This window comes from Ictalurus punctatus, chromosome 23 (genome assembly GCF_001660625.3).
Source record: "Ictalurus punctatus breed USDA103 chromosome 23, Coco_2.0, whole genome shotgun sequence".
NCBI classification, from domain to species: domain Eukaryota; kingdom Metazoa; phylum Chordata; class Actinopteri; order Siluriformes; family Ictaluridae; genus Ictalurus; species Ictalurus punctatus.
The window spans coordinates 3,689,196-3,714,816 of NC_030438.2; the positions used below are offsets into that span (position 1 = coordinate 3,689,196).

At 39.7% G+C, this 25,621-nt stretch overlaps 1 protein-coding gene across 5 annotated transcripts; it reads left to right on the forward strand.

The window, feature by feature from the left end:
• The first annotated feature begins 2,334 nt into the window (after positions 1-2,334).
• LOC108256427 (zinc finger homeobox 2) lies at positions 2,335-25,303 on the forward strand. Of its 5 annotated transcripts, none has more exons than XM_053674733.1 (4): positions 2,335-2,722; positions 22,565-22,705; positions 22,990-23,047; positions 23,175-25,303. In XM_053674733.1, exons 1-4 carry the CDS (start codon positions 2,450-2,452, stop codon positions 24,923-24,925), a joined length of 2,223 nt encoding a protein of 740 aa, XP_053530708.1. In that variant the 5' UTR covers positions 2,335-2,449; the 3' UTR covers positions 24,926-25,303. The 5 variants fall into 5 exon arrangements, with proteins under 5 accessions (XP_053530708.1, XP_053530705.1, XP_053530709.1 ...); XM_053674730.1 differs by lacking the exon at positions 2,335-2,722 and adding an exon at positions 3,734-4,179; XM_053674734.1 differs by lacking the exon at positions 2,335-2,722 and adding an exon at positions 4,768-5,201.
• The last annotated feature ends 318 nt before the right edge of the window (positions 25,304-25,621 follow it).

Here is a 25,621-nt window from a genome sequence, read left to right on the forward strand (position 1 = left end):
TGGTAGAGAGCAGAATTCATGTTTCTCTCAATTACTGCAAGTTGCCCAGATCCTGAAGGATTAAAGCATCCCCACACCATCACACTTCCACCACCATGCTTGACCATAGGTATGTTGTTCTTTTTGTGGAATTCAGTGTTTGGTTTACGCCAGATATAACGGGACTCCTGTCTTCCAAACAGTTCCACTTTCGACTCATCAGTACACAGAACATTCTCCCAAAAGGTTTGAGGATCATCAAGGTGTGTTTTGGCAAAATTCAGACGAGTCTTAATGTTCTTCTGGGTTAGCGGTGGTGTTCACCTCGCCTCTCTTCCATGGATGCCATTTTTGCCCAGTGTCTTTCTGATTGAAAAGGGTTTGCAGTAATCAGGCCTGGTTGTGTCTAGTCCAGCTCAACCCTATTATGAATACAGTTTCATAGATTTGGGGAATTAGTAACTACAGGGACAAAAACATTTTCACACAGGCCCAGTTGGTATTAGATAACTTTTTTGTTGCAATAAATATCATTATCATTTAAAAACTGTATTTTGTGTTTACTCGGGTTGCCTTAGTTTTATCTTAGATTTAGTTTTAATTTCTGAAACAATCTAGTATGAGATATACACAAAAACAGAAGAATTCAGAAATACTTTTTTCACAGCACTTTATATTTTACATTTGTGTGGATTGTATTAATGTTCATCTTAATCCACTTTTTAAAAGTGAGTGTAAACACTTTAAACGGCGTCAGCGCCACTTGCTGGTGGAGAAGTGAAATGATTACAGTGTGTAAGAACAGCACTGTCTCTTTCTAATCACAGACAGAACAATTACATCACTGAATAAGACACGTTGAACCAATTTGATTTGCCATAACAAATTTTTATTTTTTTTTAATTCCATTTAGTTTTCTGATGAGTTTTGAAAAGCACTTACGTTGTACTGTCAAAAATCAGGAATAAGCTTCAAGGAAAATAAGGAACGTAATACTATGAATATACTAATAAACACGGGCTGATATCTCAATCCTGTGAACATAGGCATTGATGTTTGCATGACCTCACTTTTCCCACCAGCGTCTAATGAATTAGACACTTAATTAGTACAAGAGGCCTAGCTACGACAGCCGCAAACACAATCATGATTTTAGCAGATTAACAGATGTCAGGTTCCTTATTGGTCACTCCTAGGACAAACTAAAAAAATCCTTTAATTTTGCACTGAAGTTACAAAGCTATATAATAAGTAACTGGTTATAGTCATCATTTTGGATTTTTATTGTTATTTTTCTTTGAAAACTGGATTTTTCACTGGGCCTTTTTTATTTTAAACGTAATGGATGTGCTTTGTAAGCATTGTGAGGCTCATTTTCTGCTGAGGGAATGACTGTTTATAGCTGCTATAATGTAAATGATAACAGGAACTACACTATACAGTCAAAACTTTGGAAACCTGACCATCACACTGCCTGTTGAACATCCCATTCCAGTTTTACTCCCCCTTTCCTGTTATAACCTCCACTCTTCTGGGAAGGCTTTCCACTAGATTTTGGAGTGAGGAGGAGTGGTGTTCAGTCGGCATTCCGATTAATCCCAAAAGTGTTGAGTGGGGTTGAGGTCAGGGCTCATGGAGGTCACTTTGTGTCCAGGGGCACTGTCATGCTGGAACAGGTTTGGACCTCTCAGAACCAATGGGAATGGGAAATTGTAATTTTACAGTATACAGAGTCATCCTAGACAATTGTGTGCTCCAAGTTGATGTTGCCAATTGTAGCAACAGTGATGGTCAGGTGTCCACACACTTTTGGGCATATGGTGTAACTTGCCTTGTGGACGTTCCGCAATGTCACATGTAATGATAATGCTTAAACATATGATGTGTCATAATTTAATAAATTAAGTTTTAATTGATGATAATTTGCTGTGGGTAAGAGAAATAAAGTGGTAACAGTAACTTTGCTTTGTGTTGGGCCACATAACACCACAAAAATGCAACATATATATATATTGTGTGTGTATATGTGTATGTATATATATATAATATATATATATATATATATATATATATATATATATATATATATATATATACACACACACACACACACATATACGTATATACATATACACACACACATATATATATACGCATACACATACATATGTGTGTGTGTACACACACGTATATAGTAAATACAAAGTAAATATCATATTTGCTGCTTATTGTTCTTTTGGTACAAATACACTACCCCCGCCCCGCTATTTTCGTCTTCCGGTTTTAAAATCTACATCGTGTCTACGTCACAGGCAGTGACGTGGCAGTGTACTCGCTGACGCGTCGGTGTCTTATAATTATTCATGAGCCTGCGTGTTCTTATCCTATGAGAAGACGCGCGTGCTCTCTTAATTATTCATGCCGGCACGTGTGGTTTCCTAGACAGAAGTAGTAGCTGAGAGGCGCGATCATGGGTCGCAGGTGTTTGTTTGGGTGGTGCAGGAGTTCCAGCGGGTTGCATAGCTTTCCCCGCGATGCTGCCAGGGCTAGACTCTGGCTGCGGGCTGTTGGTTGGCCATCAACTACCGACGCATCGAAACTGTTTGTGTGTAGCAAGCATTTCTCTCGGCAGAGCTACGAGAACTGGAGAAAAGTGGACTTCGGCCTCGTTCATGAACGGAGTTTGCGTCTAAACAATGATGCGGTACCAAGTCCGGAGGATTTTTCCACCCTTTCAAATGAGGTATGTGTCCCACTCCCCTCCCTTCTTCTCACAGCCATGCAAAAGTGGCGGTTTTAAAAAGATTATGAGGTAGACTTTGGAGGGAGGAGATTAATAATAAACCTGGAATGAATAATAAACCTAATCCTTGATCATAATCCTACTGAAACATGCCACCTGTAGTTGAAGTTGCTGGATGAATTTTCTAATAGGTCACAATAAAATTGTAGGTAAAACCACACACGCGTACAAAATACTTACGGAATAATGCTACTATAACATCCAAGCTATCTGCGTGTATGAATATAAAATATAATGATAAACTCTTAACACCTTCTGATGGTCGGACAGCTTCTTTAGGGTTCGGTGGTGTGTTTACTGAAGCTGAAAGCACTTTACGGTTCTCCAAGCGAGCAAAGAAAACGCGTTACCGTAAGGGGCGATGTAGCTGTGCACTGTCATTTCAGAGTAAACAGGTCGGCGAGGTTATGTTAGCTACAGACTGTGTTAACACCACAAACGCAGCTTTATTCTATTTATTTCCCTTATTAAAGCTTTTAAAAATGCACTTATGGTATTTTTTATATACAAAGATGCGGTTGAAAGGCGGTCATACTCGTATTCTTTCGACATAAGCAGAAACGCTTCCTGCCTAATGCCTGAGCGCGTGCACACGGGCTGCGTTACAAATAGTTTCGTCCTCCCTAAATAGTGTGTGAAATAATTAGATTGTGCACCTTGTGTACTTCACATTTATTACATCCGTTGTTAATTTATCTACAGTTTGGGTTCATTTCGTGAATGAACTCTGACCTCATGTACGCGTCATACCGGAAGTGTGGCTTTCTATTGTTTACACAGCAATACCGAAGAGTAAATGGGGAAATTTTTAAATTCCAAACTATATATAAACGTACATTCATTGTGAAATTGTGTTTAAAATAAATAAATACTAATAAAAACATAATTCGGGCGATTTATTTGAATGGTCAGTGTGCGACTTTTGTTAAGAAACGGGTTGCTAAGAAACGGGGCGTTAGGATTGAACACGTGACAGGAAAGCGTTATTGCGTCAAAAGAACATAAAAGCCAATCATGTTCCGATATGCAAATACAGGGCATTACAGGAGGGTATAGGAAACCTGTTCACGGTAGCAACGTAGAAAACTGAAGTTGACAGAATGACGGACTGCATGTGTCGGGGATGTTATGCAGGCTCTGGGGCATCACTGCATTATATTCCAAAGGATCCGGAGATACGGCAGAAGTGGATCGATTTCATTTACAAAAACCGCACGGTGCCTCAATTAAAAAATCTGGATCGTATAAGGATCTGCAGCGCTCATTTCACAGAGGAATGTTTCACTAATTATCGGCAGAAAATGATGGGCTTCGGCAAAAGGCTCATTCTTAAACCTAACGCTGTCCCCACCATAGCCGTACATCTAGAGTTCCCAGCACCGAGCAGGACTCGACAGGTAAACCTTCATTTCATTCACCGTTATACCCTTAAAGAACACGCACACATTCTCCTAACCAAGTGTCTTCTGACGGTCTACTAGCACTCTGCTCCAGCCTAATGCTATCTGTCTAACGGTAGATACTTATTTAGATTATGCCACAGCGGCGAGATAGAAGTGTCAACATGCACTTACTTCTTATACTCTGTAAAAATTCATCTCTATCTCTTACTGGATTTAATCCCAAATAACGGCTTTTAATATTGATAACGTCGCTTTATTAACAGCCCCTTCGAAGCGAAAAGCACTTCCGTACCGTGACGTCGTGTCAAAATAAAAGTCCCACACCCATGTAGTACAGTTCATGACCGTACGTAGACCCTAGTTTTCTAGACAAGCGGTATTTTAACATTTATTAGACGTCACACTGTATGAACTGATCCCATTTCTATAACAGGCTGTGCGATAACAAGTAGTCTCCATGTCTGAATAGATGATGGGATGTCCTCTAAAGTTGTGTGGCTTTTAGTATGAATGTTATGGCCTTAAGGTTGTTTATAAGCTAGTGTGCTCCAAAACAGTGAGAGAACTCGTATTTCGGAGATGTATGCATTCGAATTTTACAGTCTCGACAGTTTTTAATGACTTCCATTCTGCACTTCAGCTTCACGTCGGATTTTCTGTCCAATCAAACACGCTGTAGAATCTGAATCGTCCCGCCCCCGATATTATAAACATCACCTTGTGCAGTGAGAGAAATCAGATCCACGAGCATGGGGCGTAAATGTATCCTTGGCTGTTCAAACGCGCGTATTTTGTTCCGTTTTCCAACTGTACGGTGGTTAAGAATGAAATGGCTGGAGTTCATGCCGTTTGAGGAAGGAAGTATTTGCGTCAGTTCACGGCTTTGTGACCGGCATTTTTCCGAGGACTCCTTCATCAATTTTGGGATGTTCGCCGCAGGGTTTGCGAGCTACCTTCAGCTGGCAGAGACAGCCGTTCCTACTCTATACACTGTAGGGTCACCGCTTCCGACACGAGTGAGTATTTCATGTGATAATTATCGTTATTGCTCGCGCTCGCATCCGTAATACTAACTGTCCAGTACGGCTTCCCGGTCTGTGAGGAGAAACTAAACGCTATTGGCTATTTTAAAAGGGGGCGGGGTCACTCGATATGTCCCGCCCTGACTTCCTGTTTCAGTGGAAATTACGTCAACACATCAAATATTTCTGCGAGCTTCAAGTTTTTATTTATTTTTATTTATTTATTAACCATGAAAATATTCATTCAAATGTAAAAAAAAAAAAAAAAAAAATATAGAGATATAGAGTAGCAGATGCCAGAGTACAATACAATAAAAATAAAATAAAGCGGGAAATAATACTTGTAATATTATCTTATTTGTTTACAATGTTTTAAGCTCTAAAAGCCTTTTTACTTTTACATTTATTTAACCCTTTCATGCAGAAATTTATATGAATATCCAGATTCTTTTATTTATATATATATATAATTATTTTTATCTATTTTTTTTTTAACTTAAAATCGCATGAGATATGAATTCGAATATTTTGATTCTGGTTAAATATTACTGATGTTAAAAAGTAAATGGATTGTCCACGGGGACGGGGGGGGGGGGGGTTAAATATCAGTATGCCTGAATTAATAATCGTTTTTAAAAAATGTAATTGCATTTTCCAATGTCAAATTTTTTATTTTTTAGGTCTAAAATATATAATATTGAAGAACATTTTAGACGTCCAATAAAATATTATATATATTTATTTATTTTATGTAGAAAGTTGGTATAGTTTGAGAAGAACAAATTGTCGAGAGCTACAGAGGTTTACGTTAATTTACAGTTATGCTCTCAAGCGACTGAGGTGATTTACAGCTCATATTTTCTAAAGCTTAAATAAGAAGTGTGGATCCTATGCATGAAGGAGTTAAAGCGTTACAATAATGCTTGAAATCATTTTTAAAGTGAAAGAAATTTGGATTAGAATCAGACCATTTCATTCTAGGAAAACTTTCCCATTAAAAATCAAACATTTCATTTAGAAGATATGTTTTATCTTTCAGTTCCACAGTCATTGAAGTGTGTCATCAATATTTCCAATCCACTAAGCTGTAAAGCAAGATTCAAGTTGTTGTTAATTAAAATGTTCTACAATGTCCCATCAATCCAGAATGTGTGTATGTGTATATGCAATGGAAAAATGAGTGATAAATGGTTTCTTTGTCACCTTTACAAAAGTTGCAAGAGTAATCAACATTTTAGTATTTAGTTTAAAGTGCTCCAGCACATGTTTTACTGGATATATTATATACATTATTTTAAAGGAATCTTCTTTTATTTTGTTATTGATGTCAAATTTATCCACTGTATACCAAGCTTTACACCAGGGGTCTCAAAGTCAAATTGCCCTGGGGCCACTTTTGGTACTGTCATCTCAGAGGTGGGCCGCAAGAGCATTAAAGTACTCCAAGAAAGTGCAATATTCTTAAAATGTACTTTTTTATATTTTTTATTACCATTACCAACATATTTTATTAAACAAATTTAGAAGTAAACATAACCATAACAATAACTTGGTACCAATTTTAATATAAATGTAATAGTTCTCACACACACATTTTTGTTTTGTTTTAATTCTTGCCAGACACCTGACAGCACTTCTTCTCACACAGTTGAGATAGATTTGCCCTGATGGAGGTTGTAGTCGAAACCCTAAGTATAGCTTCGAGATGGGCGTCAGTAATCCTGCACCTGTACTTGCATTTATTAAAGTTCATTGTTGAGAAAAGTTTTTCACACAGATATGTGCTTCCAAAAAGGCAAGTTAACCGATTGAACATTTTTAACAGTTCTGGGAAGGATGGAGGTAAGTGTCTCAGAAATTGTCCAATGAGTTCTGTTTTTCCCTGCGCCTCCCTGAATTTACTTTTTAGTTCACTGTTACACTGCAAGTCAAGAAGTTCCATTTGCAAGACACTTTGGACACTCTCCACATCGACTGAGGAGGAGTCTGCAAACAGCTGGAAAGTGTCACGGTGTGCCTTGAAATCAGCAAAGCGCTCATCAAATTCCTGCAGTAGGTTGTCAATAGCAGATGTATCTTTATCACCACTGAATGATGTGCCCTCCTCCACAAGAGATCTGCATGATGGGAAATGGCTAAGGTGTTTTACAGAAAGCTGACATTTCCACAATCTCAGTTTTATGGAGATTTCTGGCTTTCACGTTTTCAAAATATCTTCGGATGTGGTGCGGTCGTGCATTGGACACAAACTTAGCAACTCTTCTGTCGCTTCGAACTTCGCATTATACGCCTTCTGAAAATCGCGAGCTGAGCATTGTCAGTTTTATCGGTGCTTTCATGAAGCGCCACATAGTATGCAGTGAAAGCTTTAACTTTATCACGTGACCGATCATAAATGACTCGCTGATCCGCTCCGCCACCGTGTTAGTCTTTTTTTTTCCTGGACATAAAGTATCTGCAACTTTCATCACGCAGTCCTTCAGAAACGGGCCTTAAGTGAATGGCTTTTCCGGCTTTGGCGATTAATTCACTCGCCACATAACTTGCCTCGACTGCAGTACCAACATCCTTTTTGTCTTTATGAAAAATACTTTGCTGAGATATAAATCCTCTCTGTAGCCGCATGGCTCGTGTTGCCCTCTCATCTCCCTCATTCTTCTCGTACTGCTCTCCGTGATTAGTCCAATAATGATATTATATTCCTTTTAAAACTGTAACTTTTTTCGTTGCATATCAGGCAGGTAGGATTTCTATTAAACTCCACAAGAAAAAATACTGGGTAGTCCATCTTTCTTGAAACAGTCTGTGTTCCTCATCCACCTTACGTTTTTGATTTTGACAGCGACATCTTTGTTCTTCAGCACCTTGCGTGCATTCTGGCCGACTTTGACCTTTTGCCATAACAAACAAAATGCATTTAAAAAAAAAAAAAAAAAAAAAAAAAAACGTTTTTATTTTAATTATTTCAAAAGTTTAGGTTTGTGCCGCTTCCGTTTTGGAGATATTAAAAGAATATTTATAGGTCATTCTGAGGTCACTCACTCCCCCCCCCCCCCCCCCCCCCCACTCCAAATTCACCCCAAATAGTCTCAATCGTTTGTGCTCCGTTTGTGCTGCTTCCGTTTTTAAAACATTAGACATTGATTTATAGGCGCAAATTTCCTCGGTGTGAGCACTCTTTTAGAGTCGAATTGCCGAAGACTGTCAAGACAAATCATATCCTCATTTGTTCAATAAACAGTTATCTTTACTTCATTCGCTGGTCTCTCGGGATTGAACTTTCCATTTATTTACAAGGAGAATCATCTGTTACACTTCACTGCCACCACTAGGTGTAAGTGGCACTTCAGTTCAAGATGCTTTTGTGGAAATTAGTGTTGTTAGTATAGGTAGTATGATATAGTTACTAAATCAAAATTCTGGCCAGTGTAAGTACAATGTTAACACGGTCAGTTAGAATATTATTAGTTAACTTTAATCATAATGGTACAACATTCAAGAGCGCTAAGATGGTCAATGTTTATTGAACAGAAATCTCATTGCTAATACTAATATGGCTAATGGAGCTATGAAATGCTAATTACAGCTGCACATGGTACCCATGTTAGTTTTCTGAATACACTGTGCATCTAGGGGTCAACATTACCACATTGGTCCTAATATAAGATATAATATCCTTATATTATTACTATATTATATTTTCCTTGTATTCTGGCAAATACAGTAATACATGAAAACAAGTTTATACTGTGTGACATTTTTGGAGTCAGGATTATTTCAGTGGGTAATTATGTTTTGCTTATGCCAGATGCCCAAGACACCAGCAGTGGACTGGGATTCCATTTTCACAGTCCTCTGTTCACATAGCAACATAGCTACTCCTAATCAGAGCATCTGGACAGAGCTTAGTGAGCAGCTAGAAAACAATATCACTGCAAAGGCTCTATATACGTTTGTTAAATTGAACAGACACATCGTCCGGACTGCTTTAGGGTTTATTTATGAAAGTGATCATGAAACAAGTGGCAGTAGTGATGACACTGATTCTGAGCTAGGGTCTCTTTCCCCCAGACCAAAAGATTGCTGGACTTTTTAATTTTCTTTGTGTGAATATCCCTCCAATCTGATGCTCCAAGGAGAGAGATTTACTTTAAGGGCAGTCATTGCTTTCAGAGGAGGCTTAACCCAGGATGCTCTTGGACACTATGTGGCCTACTGCAGGAGGTCTCCATGTGTCTGGGAGATGTATGACGACCTGAGAAGTGGAGTGACCGGAATGTCAGGGAAAAAAACCAAAATGTGCCCACATGCTGTGTTATACCCAAAAGACTGATTACATTGTTTAAATTTACTTTCACAGATTCGAGTATTTTTGTTGTAGGCCACACACCCTCGTTTTCCTACTCCTGCTTGGAGAAGTCGTCTCTGCTTTTCTGGAAGTCGGGCTTGATGGTGTTTGCCCTCATGTCTTTGTTTGAAGACATATAGTGGCTTGTCAGTATTAAGTGTTTTTAAGTTTTTAAAGGTAGTACACAATAATTCAACTTCACAAGTAAAATAATTTTGGCTTAATTCATTGCGTCATACGGTTCGGTGTGTGTGTGTGTGTGTGTGTGTGTGTGTGTGTGTGTGTGTGTGTGTGTGATATATATATATGCACGCACACACTTACCTTGGAGTTCATGTTACATTTCACACATCCTGTGATCCACTGTGTCCCTTTAAAAGATGAAAACACACAGCGGATACGTAACAATTAAGCAGTGACGTGCGGGCCCCTGTGTCATCATGATATGTAAAAAATGATAATGATTAAAAATAAATAAATATTTGTCCACTGATCTGTGATAGAAATTTAATTACTGTATCATTCCAATCATTCCAATGTCCCCCCCCCCCCCTCCCTCACAAACTAGGTTGAGCTGCTCTTTTTTTTTTTTTTCTCAACTTGAGCACGTGCAATTGATCTCTCTGTATGCCACCAATATAATGTTTGTACCCACTTTTATCATATGTCCTCACATTCCATAGTCTAGGTCATGTATTTCACGTATGTATATAACTTTAAGTCTTTCTGATCTGACATAATGCCGTGGTGAAAAAGCAGGAGGGGAGGCGGCCAGTACCTCTGCCTCACTGAAGGGGGCGCGTGTGAGCATACGGGCTTGTCCTGCAATTCTTCTTCATGTATTAGACAAATTGCATTGTGGGTAATATGCTGCGTTAAAAAAAAAAAAGCCAAGTAGAGAAAGTCAGTCCGTTTATTTATTACTATTATTATTACTATTATTATTATATTTTTTTTTACCCTGACTGCAAAAATGGAAGATTATATAGATAAGCTAAAACATTTCTCAAAACTGGACTTTCAGTCAAAACTGGAAGTGATAAATAATGGAAGACCGACGCCGGAGCTAAAAGATTTGCTTCAAACGACGGGACAGAAGATAACCCGCTCTTTTCACACCGAGTGGTACACCAGAAAAGATTGGCTGTGTGGCTGTGCTTCGAGAAACCGCCTTTTCTGCTTTCCCTGCCTTTTGTTCACAACCAGTGACAACGTCTGGACTACAACGGGATTCTGTGACTTGAAAAATATCCCAAGAAGCCTGAGCAGACATGAAAGTTCAACTTCTCACATTCAAAGCCAAATTGCTTTAAAAACTTTTGGAGGCACGAGGCGAGATTTGGCTTTGAGCGAACAGCGGAGACTGAACATTAGCGCCCACAATGCTAAGGTAAAGGAAAACCGAGAGGTTTTAAAACACCTCATTAACGCAACTTGCTTCCTAGCCAAACAACAATTAGCATTTGGTGCTAACGATGAGAGCACGAGCTCTCCTACTCGTAGCAACTACGTAGAACTATTACATGCTTTTGCTGAGAAAGATGATGGGTTAGCTAGACATTTGGAGACATCCGGTGTGTTTTCTGGCTCATCAGACAGAATTCAGAACGATTTACTTCACGTAATAAGTGATGTGATTAGAAGTGATATAAAAAAGGAGATTAATGCAGCCCTATTTGTTGCTGTAGAAGTAGACGAGACAACGGATGTCACAGACAAAGCCCAGATCTCTGTCATCTTGCGTTATGTGGCTATAAGTGAAGTGGCCTGTGACGTGAGGGAGGCGTTTTTGGGATTTGATGACGTGAGTAATGACAGACGAGAAGCTGCTATAGCTGAATACATCTTGGGAGTGTTGGAGAAATACAAGTGTGTGGAAAAGCTGGTAGCTCAGACTTATGATGGAGCTGCTGTGATGGCATCAGAGCTCAATGGGGTGCAGGCTAAGATTAAAGAAAAGGTGCCTGAAGCCTTTTTTACCCACTGTTATGCACACAAATTGAACCTGGTGCTCATGCATTCAGCGAAATGCATGCCTCAGACTAGAACTTTTTTTAAAACCGTCGAGGGACTACGGACATTTTTCCGGAAGTCCACGAAGGCCACACATCTACTGGATGATGTCGTGAAGCGACGTTCACCAAGAGCAGCGCCCACGAGATGGAGCTCAACTTCTAGGCTGTTGCAGACAATAAGCATGCACCAATCTGATCTGCGTGCTGTATTCCAGATTATGAGTGAAAATCCAGATAGTTGGGATAATGATACGCTAATGATGGCCACTGGATATGATCAATGGCTGGCAAAAGCGTCAACGTGCTTTTTCATTATGGCATACGAGGACATTTTCAGTGAAACGGACGCACTCTTTAGAGCGCTGCAGAGCAAGGTGATGGACATCGGATTGTGTCGCGCACGAATCCGCGACACGATTGGAGTCGTGGAACGCCAGAGACAGGAGTTTGACAGTTTCTATGAGCGATTTGAGCGGAAATGCGCCACACTTGGCCTGACGGATAGTGTCCAAAGTAAACAGTCAGTCAGAGATGAGAGGAAACGAATGTTTCATAATGTTCTGGACGATATCAGTGTTCAACTGAAAGCTAGGTTTGATCATTTCGGTGAGCTAGCTTTCTTTGGTTTGGTTGATTGTACAAAATTTGAGGAAATGTCACACCATTTTGATGACACCAAAATACAGAGCCTGTCAAAATATGCTAGGTACTTTGACTTTGTTAGACTGAAGGCTGATCTCATCGGACTTTATAGCTCACAAACGGTGAGGAATGAATGCAAATCTCCTGGACAGCTTCTCAGCTTTTTGGCCCAGAAGGATCTGATGAAGACTGTTCCTGAGGCGACAAAGTTACTTCAGCTGGTGCTCACTATACCGGCTACAGCAGTGTCCGTGGAACGGTCCTTCTCTGCTTTGAAAAGACTGAAAACATACAGTCGGAATCGGACCGACCAAGGGCGGCTTTCATCCCTAGCAATGATCTCTATTGAGACAGAGAGACTTTTAAAACTAAAAGAAGATAAAGAGGACTTTTACACCAAAGTCATAGAGCTGTTTGTCCAGAAGGATAGGCGAATGGACTTCATTTACAAGATACAAGTAAAGGTAAGACCATGCATACACGGCGTGTACAGTCCATGACAAAAATAAAAGACCAGCCCTTTTTTTTAAATAATAAATCTAAAAATTATATCAAACAAGATAAGAAAAAAATGAAGTTATTTTAAAGAATAAAACTACATTTGTCTTTTTTTTGTTGTTGTTGTGGACTGTATATATACTTTCATTTGTATTGAATGAGCATGAATTGTGGAATTGTGATGGCAAATTAAGAACACACGGAGGGTGCAGAGCAAACACGCTCTCTCTGAGCCGCTATAAATTTAACCTTCTTCTCTGGCCAAATATGGACCTTACCTATATGTGTGTGTGTGTGTGTGTGTGTGTGTGTGTGTGTAAAGAATGCTGATATGAGATCTCAAACATAACCAGTAGTCAGTGTGCAAGCAGCCTGTTGAATTTATGCTACTCTGTTGAATTCATATATTTATAATCTGACTTTGAAAGAGTCAGTGCCTCCCCAGCCACGAACCTCACCGCACGTCACTGTAATTAAGTGAATTCGAGTATTTAATGTGATTTGTTTTGGCGTTTGGATTTTACCGTGTTACTTCAATTGTATTATTATTTATTTTTTTTTAAACAAAAACGAAGCTTTTATCGGCACAAACGGAGCACAAACGATTGGGACTATTTGGGGTGAATTTGGAGCATGGGGGGGGTCTTACAATGACCTATAAATATTCTTTTAATATCTCCAAAAACGGAAGCAGCACAAACGAAAATTTTTACGGCACAACGGGCCAACTTCACGAAGGTGGAGTTATTGACTCCCAAAAGAAAGAACTGATTCTGAACAACTGATCCGAGTCATCAGTATAATTCCAGACTTACTTCCTGTACTATTCTACATTTTTTTTTTTTTTTTAAAGACCCCGCCTCTGGTTTTCATTGGCTGCTCGCGAACAGCGTGCACTTTGTCCCGCCCTCAAACACTACAGTACAGCAGTTGCGTCCTGAAAGAGTTCGGTTCCTGTTGTGGCCATGTCTAGAAGACGTTGTTTTCTGCGCTGCAAAAGCAAAAGCACTTTGCATGGCCTCCCAAAAGACGAGGATGTAAAGCGTCAGTGGTTAGAGTTCATTTTTGAAACGACACCAAAGCAGTTCAACTCCGACCTTCGCTTGTGTTCCCGTCACTTCACTGACGAGTGCTTCTCAAATCTAGCTGAAGTCAAAGCGGGATTCGCGAAACGGGTATTCATTAAAAATGGGGCTGTACCCACTTTATTTGGATCATCTTGCGCCTCTGGATCACAACCTGTAAGTATGATTAATTATTTGTGTATTTATTTTTTACCGAGTGCTCCAAATGAGTATTTTAGTGCACGTGCACAGCTGTAGGCCTCTGCTAAGCGGCTAACTCACATTTATTGTCTTTAAATACTTCTGCTAAACGTCCTGTTCTCGTCGTGCTTGCGATTGTGGTTCAGGTTAATCTTCCGATGTATTGCTATCGGATTCTTCTTCCTCCTCCTCTTCTTTTTCTTCTTCTTCTGGTGTTTCATGGCGGTTGCAAACCAGCTAAAATGGTGCATTACCGCCACCTACCGGACAGGAGTGTGCAGCATTGACCAATGTGTGTGTGGATTGGTTAATGTGTAGTTTTTATAACTTACATTCTACTATCCAGTTTGAATATTCATCTAATCTAAACCGGTTGTTTTTAATATTTTCAAATAATACTCTGTATATTTTTGAAAGTAAATTTGTAATGTGAGTTTTACTTTACAATCTTTCCTCTTTCTTCTCCATACGCCTTACGATGTAGTATTACACGCTCAGCTGTGTCTCCTTGATTACAGTTCATATATAATCCAGTTTCATTAGTTTAACTTCAAGCCATTGAAGGGCTAATATAATGGCTATTAGTTCTGTAGTAAATACTGAAATCGTTTTTTTTTTTTTTTTTTTTTTTTTTTTTTTCTGCTTACTTAGAAATTTGGAATTTTTTATTTATATACACATATCTCACAAAAGTGAGTACACCCCTCACATTTTTGTAAATATTTGATTATATCTTTTAATTTGACAACACTGAAGAAATGACACTTTGCTACAATGTAAAGAAGTGAGTGTACAGCTTGTATAAGAGTGTAAATTTGCTGTCCCCTCAAAATAATTCAACACACAGCCATTAATGTCTAAACCGCTGACAACACACCTGCTCCCCATTCACACCTGAGACCTTGTAAGACTAACAAGTCACATGACACCGGGGAGGGAAATTGGTTAATTGGGCCCAATTTGGACACTTTTACTTAAGGGTGTACTCACTTTTGTTACCAGCGGGGTGTGTGACCTGAAATTTAAGTGTGACATCAACTCTAGGCATATTTACTAGCCATAAACTTTTGACTCTTGTCCCCATATTCCCAACACTCTTTTAACGGAATGTTTCGTATTATGTCCTTTCACGTTGACCCAATGTGCCGTTGTTAATTTCAGTCTATGAACCGAGAGACATTTCTCCCATCTCCACCTTCAACGCAGGTATTGGAGATGTTCTTAATGCACCACGACAAATTCTTAGAGACCGTACCTGCACTGCTTCAATTTCTTTAGTGTTGCTGATACTGAACTATACTCCATGCTTCCATAGTCTAATGCAAACCTGATCAATGCACAATATATTCTCTTTAAAGATCTTTGCCTTGCACCCTATTCAACTCCTGCTAAACTTCTTAAAGTGCACCTATTTGTGTTTTTTCAAATATGACCTTTCACGTAGTGTGTCCTAGAGCTGTTTGTGAATGTCAAACCTCTGCGAAGTTTCACAAATCAAAGCGCATGACAAACGGAGTTATTGACTCCCAGAAGAAGGAACCGATTCTGAACAGCTGAAACGAGTCGTTAGTAATTTCCCAGACTTCCCCATCACCTGTGCTTTTCAAATATGACCTTCCAAGCATATAATGGCATCTATTGTGCTACGCTCTTAAAAAAAAAACAAACAAAAAAAAAAAAACACTCTGGTATGGTGATGAAATTCCTTTCTTTTTCTATCACATAATTTAGTCTATACACAATCATTCGTTCCGTGATTTTTGCATAATTTTGGGCGTATCATCTGCAGCATTTGATCAATCTTTGCCTGGTTTCTCAATTGGTACAGTTACACCATGCTTCCGCGATGTTGGGAGTCTCCCTGTCTTCCATACTCTTATAATACAGATGCAGTATAATATTCAAAGATGTGTCTGATAGATTTTTAATCATATTATAATACACCTCGTCTTTACCAGGAGATGTTTGATTGGCTCCTCCTATAGCGCTCTTCAGTTCAACTAATGAAAATTCCACATCTAGAGTATTATTAGAAGACCTTTCTTTCACCATTATGTCTATTTTCTTTCCTACTTTGTTCTTTCTAGTCCTCTGATGTTGTTATTATTGCTATGCCCTTTACAAACACTTCAGCTAGCATTTCTGCCTTCTCAGCGTTTTTCATTGCTATTCTTTCTCCAACACTAATTAGTGGTAAACTATAACTTTTTTTTTCTATTCCCCCCTCCCCCATCTTCCTAATCATACCCCATACTTGACTAATGTTTCCTTCCCATATGTTTCACAAAAAATTCTCCCAATTATCCTTTTTTTTTTGTGGCTGTTGTTTTATTACTCTCCTTACTTCAGCTTGTGCTTCTTTTTTAAAATATAAAATATAGTTCACAAATGTATGTGTTCTTCTGTGTTCTCAATTCCTTATTCCTATTTTTAGTTGCTTGACTGTGTAAATTTGTCCACCATGGCACTATTTTCTTCCTTTTTGATCCTTTTTGTTTTGCAGATAACTTCAGCAGTACTTTTGTTACATATCTTCTCGTTAAATTCCTCTATTTCTTCACTAACCTTTTAACAACTGCATTTTTACATCACTTATATATTTAAATGCCTCCCAATTTGCTGTATTAAATTTTTATCTATACTTCTCGTCATCTATCATTTCCGTACGCCAGAGGGGTAGTATGTCCGAGTTCTCAGTAGATGAGGAGTAACCGGATGGCGTGTCGCTTCCGGTGATATTTTGCAGTATGCAACCCATGGACCGTACGCGAGTCAAACAATCCCATAATGCAACAGGACTGGTGCGGACGAGCTAAGAAGATAAAAACTGCGTCGGGGGTTTTTTTTATTATTATTTTTTTTTAATAGTATTACACTATGGTTAAACAGGACGTGGTTAACAACACCGGAATAAATCAAGTTGTTGAGGGTTTAAGCAAGAAAACGTTTGAATCCTTTTTTTTTTTCTTTTCTTTTTCTTGTGATCTCCATCATGCCTTAGCTGGCCAAGCTAACAGTAACGAATTTACCTCAGCTGGTTAACCCCGCCCACATTAAGTTACTAATTCAGTTAACTTTCCTGGTGTGGATTTTGCCATTACTGCGGTTGCTTTAATCTGGTGGCCCTTTTAAGATTTTTGTGTTTGACGACGTCGAAGGTCACATGACGATGCCAACATGGCGGACGTAATATGTCCAGGATTGTAGTCATACTGCACACACATACCGATTAGTACGTACCGTTTCAACGGTCGCGCAGTAGATGCTGTTACAGTACCCGATTTCGGACGTGACCGCTGTCCAGTATTGCCAAACCACCTAGAGGATCTCTCCCGATGACATTATTACTGAGCTGAATTTACCATTTATGGTAATGGGCATTTCCTTTCCCATACACACGCCGTAAGCAGTAGACCAATCAGACTGGGACATCTGACCAATCGGAGCAATGTCGGCTCTCTAAAAGGAGGAGTTTAGAGTGAACGGACCCTTGAGCGAATTGTTTGCGACACTGAGAAAAGAGGTGTTGCTGCAATGTAAATGATGAGGGAAATTTAAGTGTTTTTTGACCTTGGATGCACGTAAACCTATTGAATGAGACCTCTAAAACAAAATTAGGCACGTTTTAATGTAGCATATAGGGGCATTGCCAATCATTACACCAATCCAAGTCTGCAAATACAGAAGACTAAATTTGTTTTTTACTTTGATCAGGGACTAACTGAAGCTGAAAAAGCTTCCGTGTCTGTCAGTGATTGACGACCTTCACTTTAGTGTAGGATACTTGTGAAGCGGAAACCTCTCTCTTGTAATGGGGACCTAGTCAAAATGACACCTGAAAATATCTGAATTGAGTTTTGTGCTAGTAAAATTTGTTTTCTAATGACGTGAGTGGGATTCGGAAACCATGGCGGCTGCTGTCTCGAACCTTTTGGCTTCTTGGACTCGCTGTTTCTCAGATATTTTAAAGGCGCATAAGAATATACTGTCGTGTGATACAAAACGTGGACCGTAAACATAGAAATGTTTTTTGTTTTTTTTTATGGATTGATGAACTTGACATGTGGGGCAATTTTCAATGGCTTTTTCTCAACTCAAAGAATTTGTAGATGCGTATTTCTTCAAGCATTTTTCTATCCTGATTTAATAACATTATGTAGGCCCATAGTTTGTTGCACATTCTGTTCTCAGATTAATAGGCATATTTAATTTGGTATATAGGTTTTAATTTGTCTTAACGTTGTCCGAACTGCACTAACTGATTCGTTAGGAAAGGATTGGTGGGGCTTAGCAAAAAGGTGATTTGAATACACAATCTAGATATCTATAAAGTAATTTCAACTAGTCGGAATGTTAATTCAAGATCTGTCTATCGAGATTTGTCCTAGTCAGGATGACGTTTACAGATCTATATGAATAAAGACCGCCCTAGTCAGAGATCCATTTGAGATATCGATAATCACATTATAAATGTCTTTTTAAATAAGATTTGACTAATAATAAATTGAGTTCAAGATATCTACAGTTGTATTTCGATTAGCTATGTTAGTTTCAGATATCTAAAATGTATTTTTTGGATATCTTTAATGATGAGGAATTTCAGATCATTCAGATTTAAGGTAAGTCTAGTCAAAGACCAAACTGGGAAATCTCGAATTTGTACTAGTGAAAATTCAATTAGAGATCTCTAATTAGAATTACGCATGGTACAATTAATTTAATTAGTTTCTACTAGTCGGAACTCATTTGTAGATATCAGAAAATATTTTCCATTGTAAGTCAATGGAAGTATAGGACCAGTCAAAATAACACTAGATATCTTCAGCGTATACTATGACTAGTCATAATTATGTGGTAGATATCTTTCATCTCGATTATGACGAGACGGAATTGCAGATATCTGGAATTGGAATTTTGCCTAGTCAAAACTAAATTACGACTAGTAGAGCCAGGGGCATTAAAGCGTGATGAAACACTGAACTACATTTTCTGAGCTTTTAACAGAAGTGCCCGTATCGCACGTCATAAAAGACAATCTTAGCATCTGTTCATTTTAATTGTAGGAGAACGCTGGTTAATGTTGAGCTTTTTTCCCCGCTATTTTCGTTTTCCTGGTTTAAAATCTCATCCTGTCGCACGTCACCAAGCAGTGACGTGGCAACGTACTATAGTACTTCGATGACTTGTCCGTGTCTCATAATTATTCATGAGCCTGCATGTTCTTATCCTACGAGAAGATGCTGTCTCTTAATTATTCATGACGGCACGTGGTGCTTTCCTGCAGATGTAGTAGACGAGCGAGGCGTTCAGATGGGTCGGAGGTGTTTGTTTCAGTAGTGTAAGAGTCTGCGTTTATTCTGGAGAGCTGTGAGAATTGGAGGAAGTGTGGACGTCAGACTTGCTCGTGAAAGCAGTTTGCGTCTATACGATGATGCGGTACGAAGTCCAGAGGACTTTTATATCCCTATTGATTCAAATAGACAGGGATTAGGACCTGCACTGCTATCTATCATGTCTCCATTTAGCCCTGGGAATTCAGAAGGGGAGATGTCCCGCTGCCTGATCTGCAAACTTTGTCACTTGTGAGTGTTGTGAAGGCTCGTGACGTCACGGACTGCTGAAGTACTCCGCCTTATTAGCATAGCTCCTCCCCTGAGTGAGCCGCACACAATCCGCCATGTTCTCCGTGCTGGAGCGGCTGAAGTGATGAGAGGAATGTCTCGGCTTCGTAAGCGTTGTAAGTGTTCTGCTGTTGTCTGTAAGAATGAGCATAAGAGTCTTCATCTACTCCCGGCATCAGAGCCACTGAAGACGCAGTGGATCAGTTTTATTTTTGAAGGGAATGCGCCCCCCAAAATAGCTAAATTCGTGTATGTTTGTGCGAATCACTTCACACCAGACTGCTTTATAAACGAGGGTCAATACAAAGCAGGATTTGCTAAAAACTTGATTCTTAAGCATGGAGCTATACCAACTGTTCGTGATCCAGAAGCCGTAAGTATGGCACTTTTATTTTGTGAATGTTTTTGCCTTTCCGAATCAGCTTGTTAACAGAATCCACGGTCAATGAGGCTAACATCATGGTCTCTGACTGTATTCACGGAGACCAGAGAGAGAGAGATGTCACCTTTATTTTTAACCCCAAAACGCTTACTGTCTGTATAACACGCTACAGTATTTGTTTTTTTGTGTGTTGCTCATCCATCGTTGCAAAATGGCTGGGAGAAGAAAAAAAAAACCTACAAGAAGATTTGTTGTTGCTGTAGTATCCGAAGCATGAGAGTAACGGCATAGCTCTCTTCCGGAAAGGGGCGGAGACGCAGCAGCTCATTTGCATTTAAAGGGACAGACACGAAAACAGCGTGCTTTTGCTTCCAGACAAAAAAGGGGGCATTTACAGCATGGTGTAGTAGATAGTAAATGATCTGTAGGGTATTTTGAGCTGATACTTCAGACACGTTCTCGAGACACCTGAAGTTTATATTATATCTTGTAAAGAGGGGAATAATAGTATGGACGACCAAACCTGCAGAAAATAAAGATAGATAGAATAGGAAAATAAATAAAAGAACAAACGACTTGATAAAACGAATAAATTTATTAAATTTAATCATGAATGTATTTTTGTATAACATTTTTTCCCCTTCATTTATTATTTTCTGTATTTATTTTTATTCTTTTAACTTTTGCTTATTTATTCTTCGATTTATTTTTTCCATTTATTTGTTTGTTTACTTTTATATTTACTTTCCCCGCAAGTATTTATTTCCATATTTATGCGTGGGTTTTTTTTTGTTTTGTTTTGTTGTTTTTTTTTGTTTTGTTTTTTTTTTTTTTAACTTTTGTGTACAACATGGAAATGAGGGAGGCAGTATCTATCTATCTAGGCGGATAGATGGATGGATGGATGGATAGATGGATGGATAGATATAAAATGATTTTCTATTTCATTTCTACAGGTTTGAACCTCTATATATTATAGGTCCCATTCACCAGGTGCAAGATTGTGTCGTGATACAATTTCATCATGAGAAAATGAAGTCGTGATCACGAGAAAACAGCAAAGAAATAAAAATATCAATGCATGCCCTCTTGGGGCAGCCGTAGTCTTCAGCTGTCATTAAATTGCCTGCCAGCGAGAACATCAGATCATGCATCCTAAGGCCACAGATCTCAACTCGTGAAGAAATAATTATTTTACGGTGTGTGAACTTCACATCCCAAGTTAACATCTAAAAATTCAGATATTAAGCTATTAATGACATAAAACCATGCTGCCATAGTTTTTGCCCGACATCACTGCCTGACCTCACTAATGCTCACTAATGCCCTAAAATCTAGTGGAAAGCCTTTGCAGAAGAGTGGAGGGTATTAGAACAGCAAAGCGAGACTAAATCTGGTATGAGACGTTTTTTCAAAAGTATATATGGGTGTAATGGTCAGGTGTCCAGAACCCTTTGGCCATATAGTGTATGAAACATTTAAAGCGCACCTATTATGGTTTTGAAACGTGTCTAATTTGTTTTAAAGGTCTCGTACAAAAGATTTACACGCATCCGAGGTCAAAAACACTTTAATGTACTCATAATTTAAATTGCAGCATTACCTTTTTCCCCCCAGTGTCAAAACGACTCCTTCAATGATCCGTTGTAAAGGATTCATTCTAAACTCCTCCTTTCGGAGAGCATACTCTGCCCTGATTGGTCAGATGTCCCAGTCTGTTGTGATTGGTCTACCATTGGCAGCGTGTTTCAAAAAGGGAATGCCCATTATCATAATCATAAGCTGATTGAAGACCAGAGGCGGGGCTTTTTGTTACAAACCTGCATAGGTTAGTACAGGAAGTAAAATCTGGAAATTACTAACGACTCGACTCAGCTGTTCAGAATCGGTTCCTTTTTTTTTGGGAGTCGATAACTCCGTTTGTCGTGCGTTTTGATTTTTGAAACTGTGTAGACTTTTTACATTGACAAACAGCTCTATAACACACTACATGAAAGGTCATATCTTGAAAAACCATAATAGGAGCAATTTAACTACAGAGCATTGCTTAAGTATTCACCCCCCTTCATATTTTCTACATTTTGTATTGTTACAACCTGAAATGGACTTGGGATTGTACTGTTTAATCTCATTAAATCTACACAAAATCGCCCATAATGTTGAAGTGGAGGCTGGAAATCGGTACAAATCAGTGTGTGTTCGCTGCTCTGGTTTGCTGCGAAACCTCTGAATTAGTTCTGGTGCAACCAGCTGGCATCAGAAGTCACAAATAGTTGAAAGTCCTCCATCTGTGTGCAATTAAAGCATCACATGATCTCACTATAACTACAGCCGAGTTTGTTGGAGAACTGGGTCGGAGCATCTCCAAAACAGCATGTCTTGTAGGGTGTTCCTGGTATGCAGCGGTTAGTACCTACCAAAAGTGCTAACATCTTGGTGTCAGATACCACAGCACACCTTCAGTGTTCTTGTAGTGTCCCTGCCTCGTTGGGTCAGAGCTCTTTTTGCAGGACCTAAACAATAGCTGATTGGTGAAATGGGTAAAGATTTTATTGGATAATTGTGTTTTTGTTTTTTGGACTTTAGGAGAAACCGGAAGAAACCATACCAGAAGCACGCCTGTGCCCCTTGTGTCAAAGCCATCAAAAGGACAACGATGCTCTCTCTTTGCACCTGACTAAAAAACACAGCGTGCATCCAGCGTGTCTCACTAACTTACTCATCACTGTGAGTATTTTAGATTTTATACCAAGAAGACGAGTCCACTTGTTACGATACTGCTTTAGTCGTCTGAGAAGTAGCATCAGTAGTTTGGGGGGGAAAAAAATGTACACGAATGAATAAATTATTTTGGGCAAAGTAAACTTGCAGTAGTTGTATGCTGCGTCGACCTCGTGTTTTTCTTGACCGATTAGTTCCATTTGAGTTACATGGTGTGCATTTGAGAGTTCCTCAAACTATTCCATCGATTATTCCCCCCCTCCTTTCCTCACTCCCTTTTGCTCTTCAAGGCACCTTACACAAATCGTTCCAGCAGCAGAGTCGGAGAATCCACTGCACAAAATATCAGTAAGTTTAAGCCTCATTTGTCTATCACGGAACGTTCACACATGGATATCATTTACTATTCATGCTTATGTAGATCGTTTGTGGTATTGGGTTTTGTTTAATTATTTATTTATTTTTTAAAAATCAGGAGATGGTACATCCCAGCAGAACTCCTCAGAAAGCACCACATCCCCTTTAATGGCAGTTCAACAGGATGGTTCTTCCCCGGAAAATGATGCGTGCGATGAACCAGGGGTAGGGAACAGCAGAAGCAGCTATGGTGACACAGAAGTCTCTGTCAAAGACGAGGAAAGCAACGCTGGCGCTGATGGCCCCCCTTTCAAGTGTCACGCCTGTCTGGAATACTTTACTGATAAGTCAGCATTGCACGTACATTTCAATTCAGCCACTCATATGCAAAAGATGAGAACAGGAGCAGGGAACGACAGCAATTCCTCAAGCCCTGTCCCTGCTTACCCTTATGTCTCTACCAAACCGTACCAGTGTGATGTGTGCCAGGTCTCTTACTTTTACTCCTTCGGTTTGGAGAGCCATCTGAAGTCCGTGTTGCACCAGAGTCGTACCAAGAAGGCTGGAAATACCGCAACCAATTCCAAAACAAATACCGAAACCAGAATCGTCGTGGCAAACCTGGCAGGCGCCACAGTGGCTAACGCCACACCGTTAGCTAGTGCTAAGACCGGTCATTGTGTGACGCAAGCGGAAAAGGTCCCGCTGCAGCCCGCTTCGTCGTTGATTTCCGCTCCAGTGGTGTCGGCCCAAGCAATGTCTACTGTTCTCCCTCTCTTAACATTAGCTCCGAACTCTGTTCCACACGCCATCGTCAACTCGGTCTTTCCTCCACTAGGGACTTCAACTACTCAGCTAATACCCCAGCCTCAAGTGCTAATGCCTTTTATTGTGAATGGGCTCCAAACTCAAAGTCCAACCCCAGACGGCCCTCAACAAATTTTGCAGCAAGCTGTGCCAGTCCTTGGTCTCTGCTCAGCGCAGCATGCTCAAGGACTCGGCTCAAGTGATTCCCAAAGTCAGTCGGCAGCTACAGGAGTCTCCAGTGCATCTCCGATACGTTTAGAAACGAACACGACTGTTGATGGAGAAGGAGTGAAGGTGAAAATTGAAATCAAAGAGGAGCCTTGTGACCAAGAGGTATCACAGATGACACCCTGTACAGCAGATGTGATCAGTCAGGTGGGTTTAAAACAGGAGGATAACAGAGTGTGGGATGGAATGGAGGACAGCATAGTGTGTCGTGACGAGCAGCAGAGCAAAGCCAAAGGGGTGAGTGTAGGGGAAAATTCCAAAAGGCGACGTTCTGATGCAAATAAAGCCTCGGCAACTCAGGACCTTCAGAGTTCACATGATGGCAAATCCAGTCCTGCAAAATGCAACCCCTCACCTGCTGATCTTGTCAAAATTACCAAGACTCGTCCAAGCTTCTCCTCAGGACCTCCGGTACTAAGCGAGTTTCAATCTCAGGTTCTGTGGGCCTTCTTCGAGTCACGAAATGAGGCTGATTCAGAAATTCCTCCAAGAGAAGACTGTGAAGCCCTCGGCAGGGAAGTAGGACTAACCGAGGACGAGGTACGAGAATGGCTAGTGGACACCCACCACACCAAAAACAGGCATCATACAGATGTACAGTCTCGCTATGAGAGTCAAGGAAGCACCGAGGATGACGAAGACGCTCTGACGATCGACGAAAGTGGAGGAATGGTTCTCCGCTCCAATACGGACTTCCTTTCAGACGAAGAGAACGCAGATGACGAACCGACCGCGGTGAATAAGAAGAGAAAGAGGGGCACGGATAAGCAGGATTCGCTGGAGGAATCGGGAAGGGCAGAAGGTCGATTGCGTCCTTCGTTTAGAACAAGCTGATCCACCAGTCAACCCTCAAGGTTCTTCAGTCCCTCCTTGTCGGAGTCCGTGTTCCTGTCAGAGACCAAGCCAAAGCAGCGGCCTTTATAATCCACCAATTACCGCCTCAGGGTCAAAATTCGTTTCTAATGTAGTTCTACATCTTAAAACCTTGCCGTGGTCGTATAATTAATTACGCACTTGGTCCTGTCCTGTTTTGGGAGCTAATCGATGAACACTCACTACAGATTCTCACTTTTTATTAACTTACAGCTATTTTGGTTTCATTATGATTAATATGTACAGTATACATGTTAAACCATGTATAAATGTTTAATATTGAAATGATGCTTTATATGGTGTGAAGATTAAACAAATTTTGATATTTGTACTACACAAGCTTGGTCAAACATCCTATTTTTTTTATTATTATTATTTATTATTTATTAATTGCATTATCGACTCCAGGTATGAGTATAAACAAACCATACATATCTGTTATGCAGGGTTTTTTTAAATTTTATTTTATTTTATTGAAGTTACAGAAGTTATAGCCATCCTGTGCATTTCTCGCATGGGTTCATTCTCTCTACACTGGTGCAGCAAGAAATGAAAACAAAAAGGTTTTATCATACTTCAGTGAAACATTTAAATTTCAGTATTATAAAGCTTAGTTCCGGTCCTCTAATTCGATTGGATGAGCCACATTCCAAGAGT

Excerpts from the sequence above, each read along its gene's own strand:
- LOC108256427 (XM_053674730.1), top strand. The coding sequence starts at position 3,883 with ATGACGGACTGCATGTGTCGGGGATGTTATGCAGGCTCTGGGGCATCA. Across the intron at positions 4,180-22,564 it reads CACCGAGCAGGACTCGACAG|GAGAAACCGGAAGAAACCAT; the intron begins GTAAACCTTCAT and ends TTTGGACTTTAG. Across the intron at positions 23,048-23,174 it reads ATCCACTGCACAAAATATCA|GAGATGGTACATCCCAGCAG; the intron begins GTAAGTTTAAGC and ends TTTAAAAATCAG.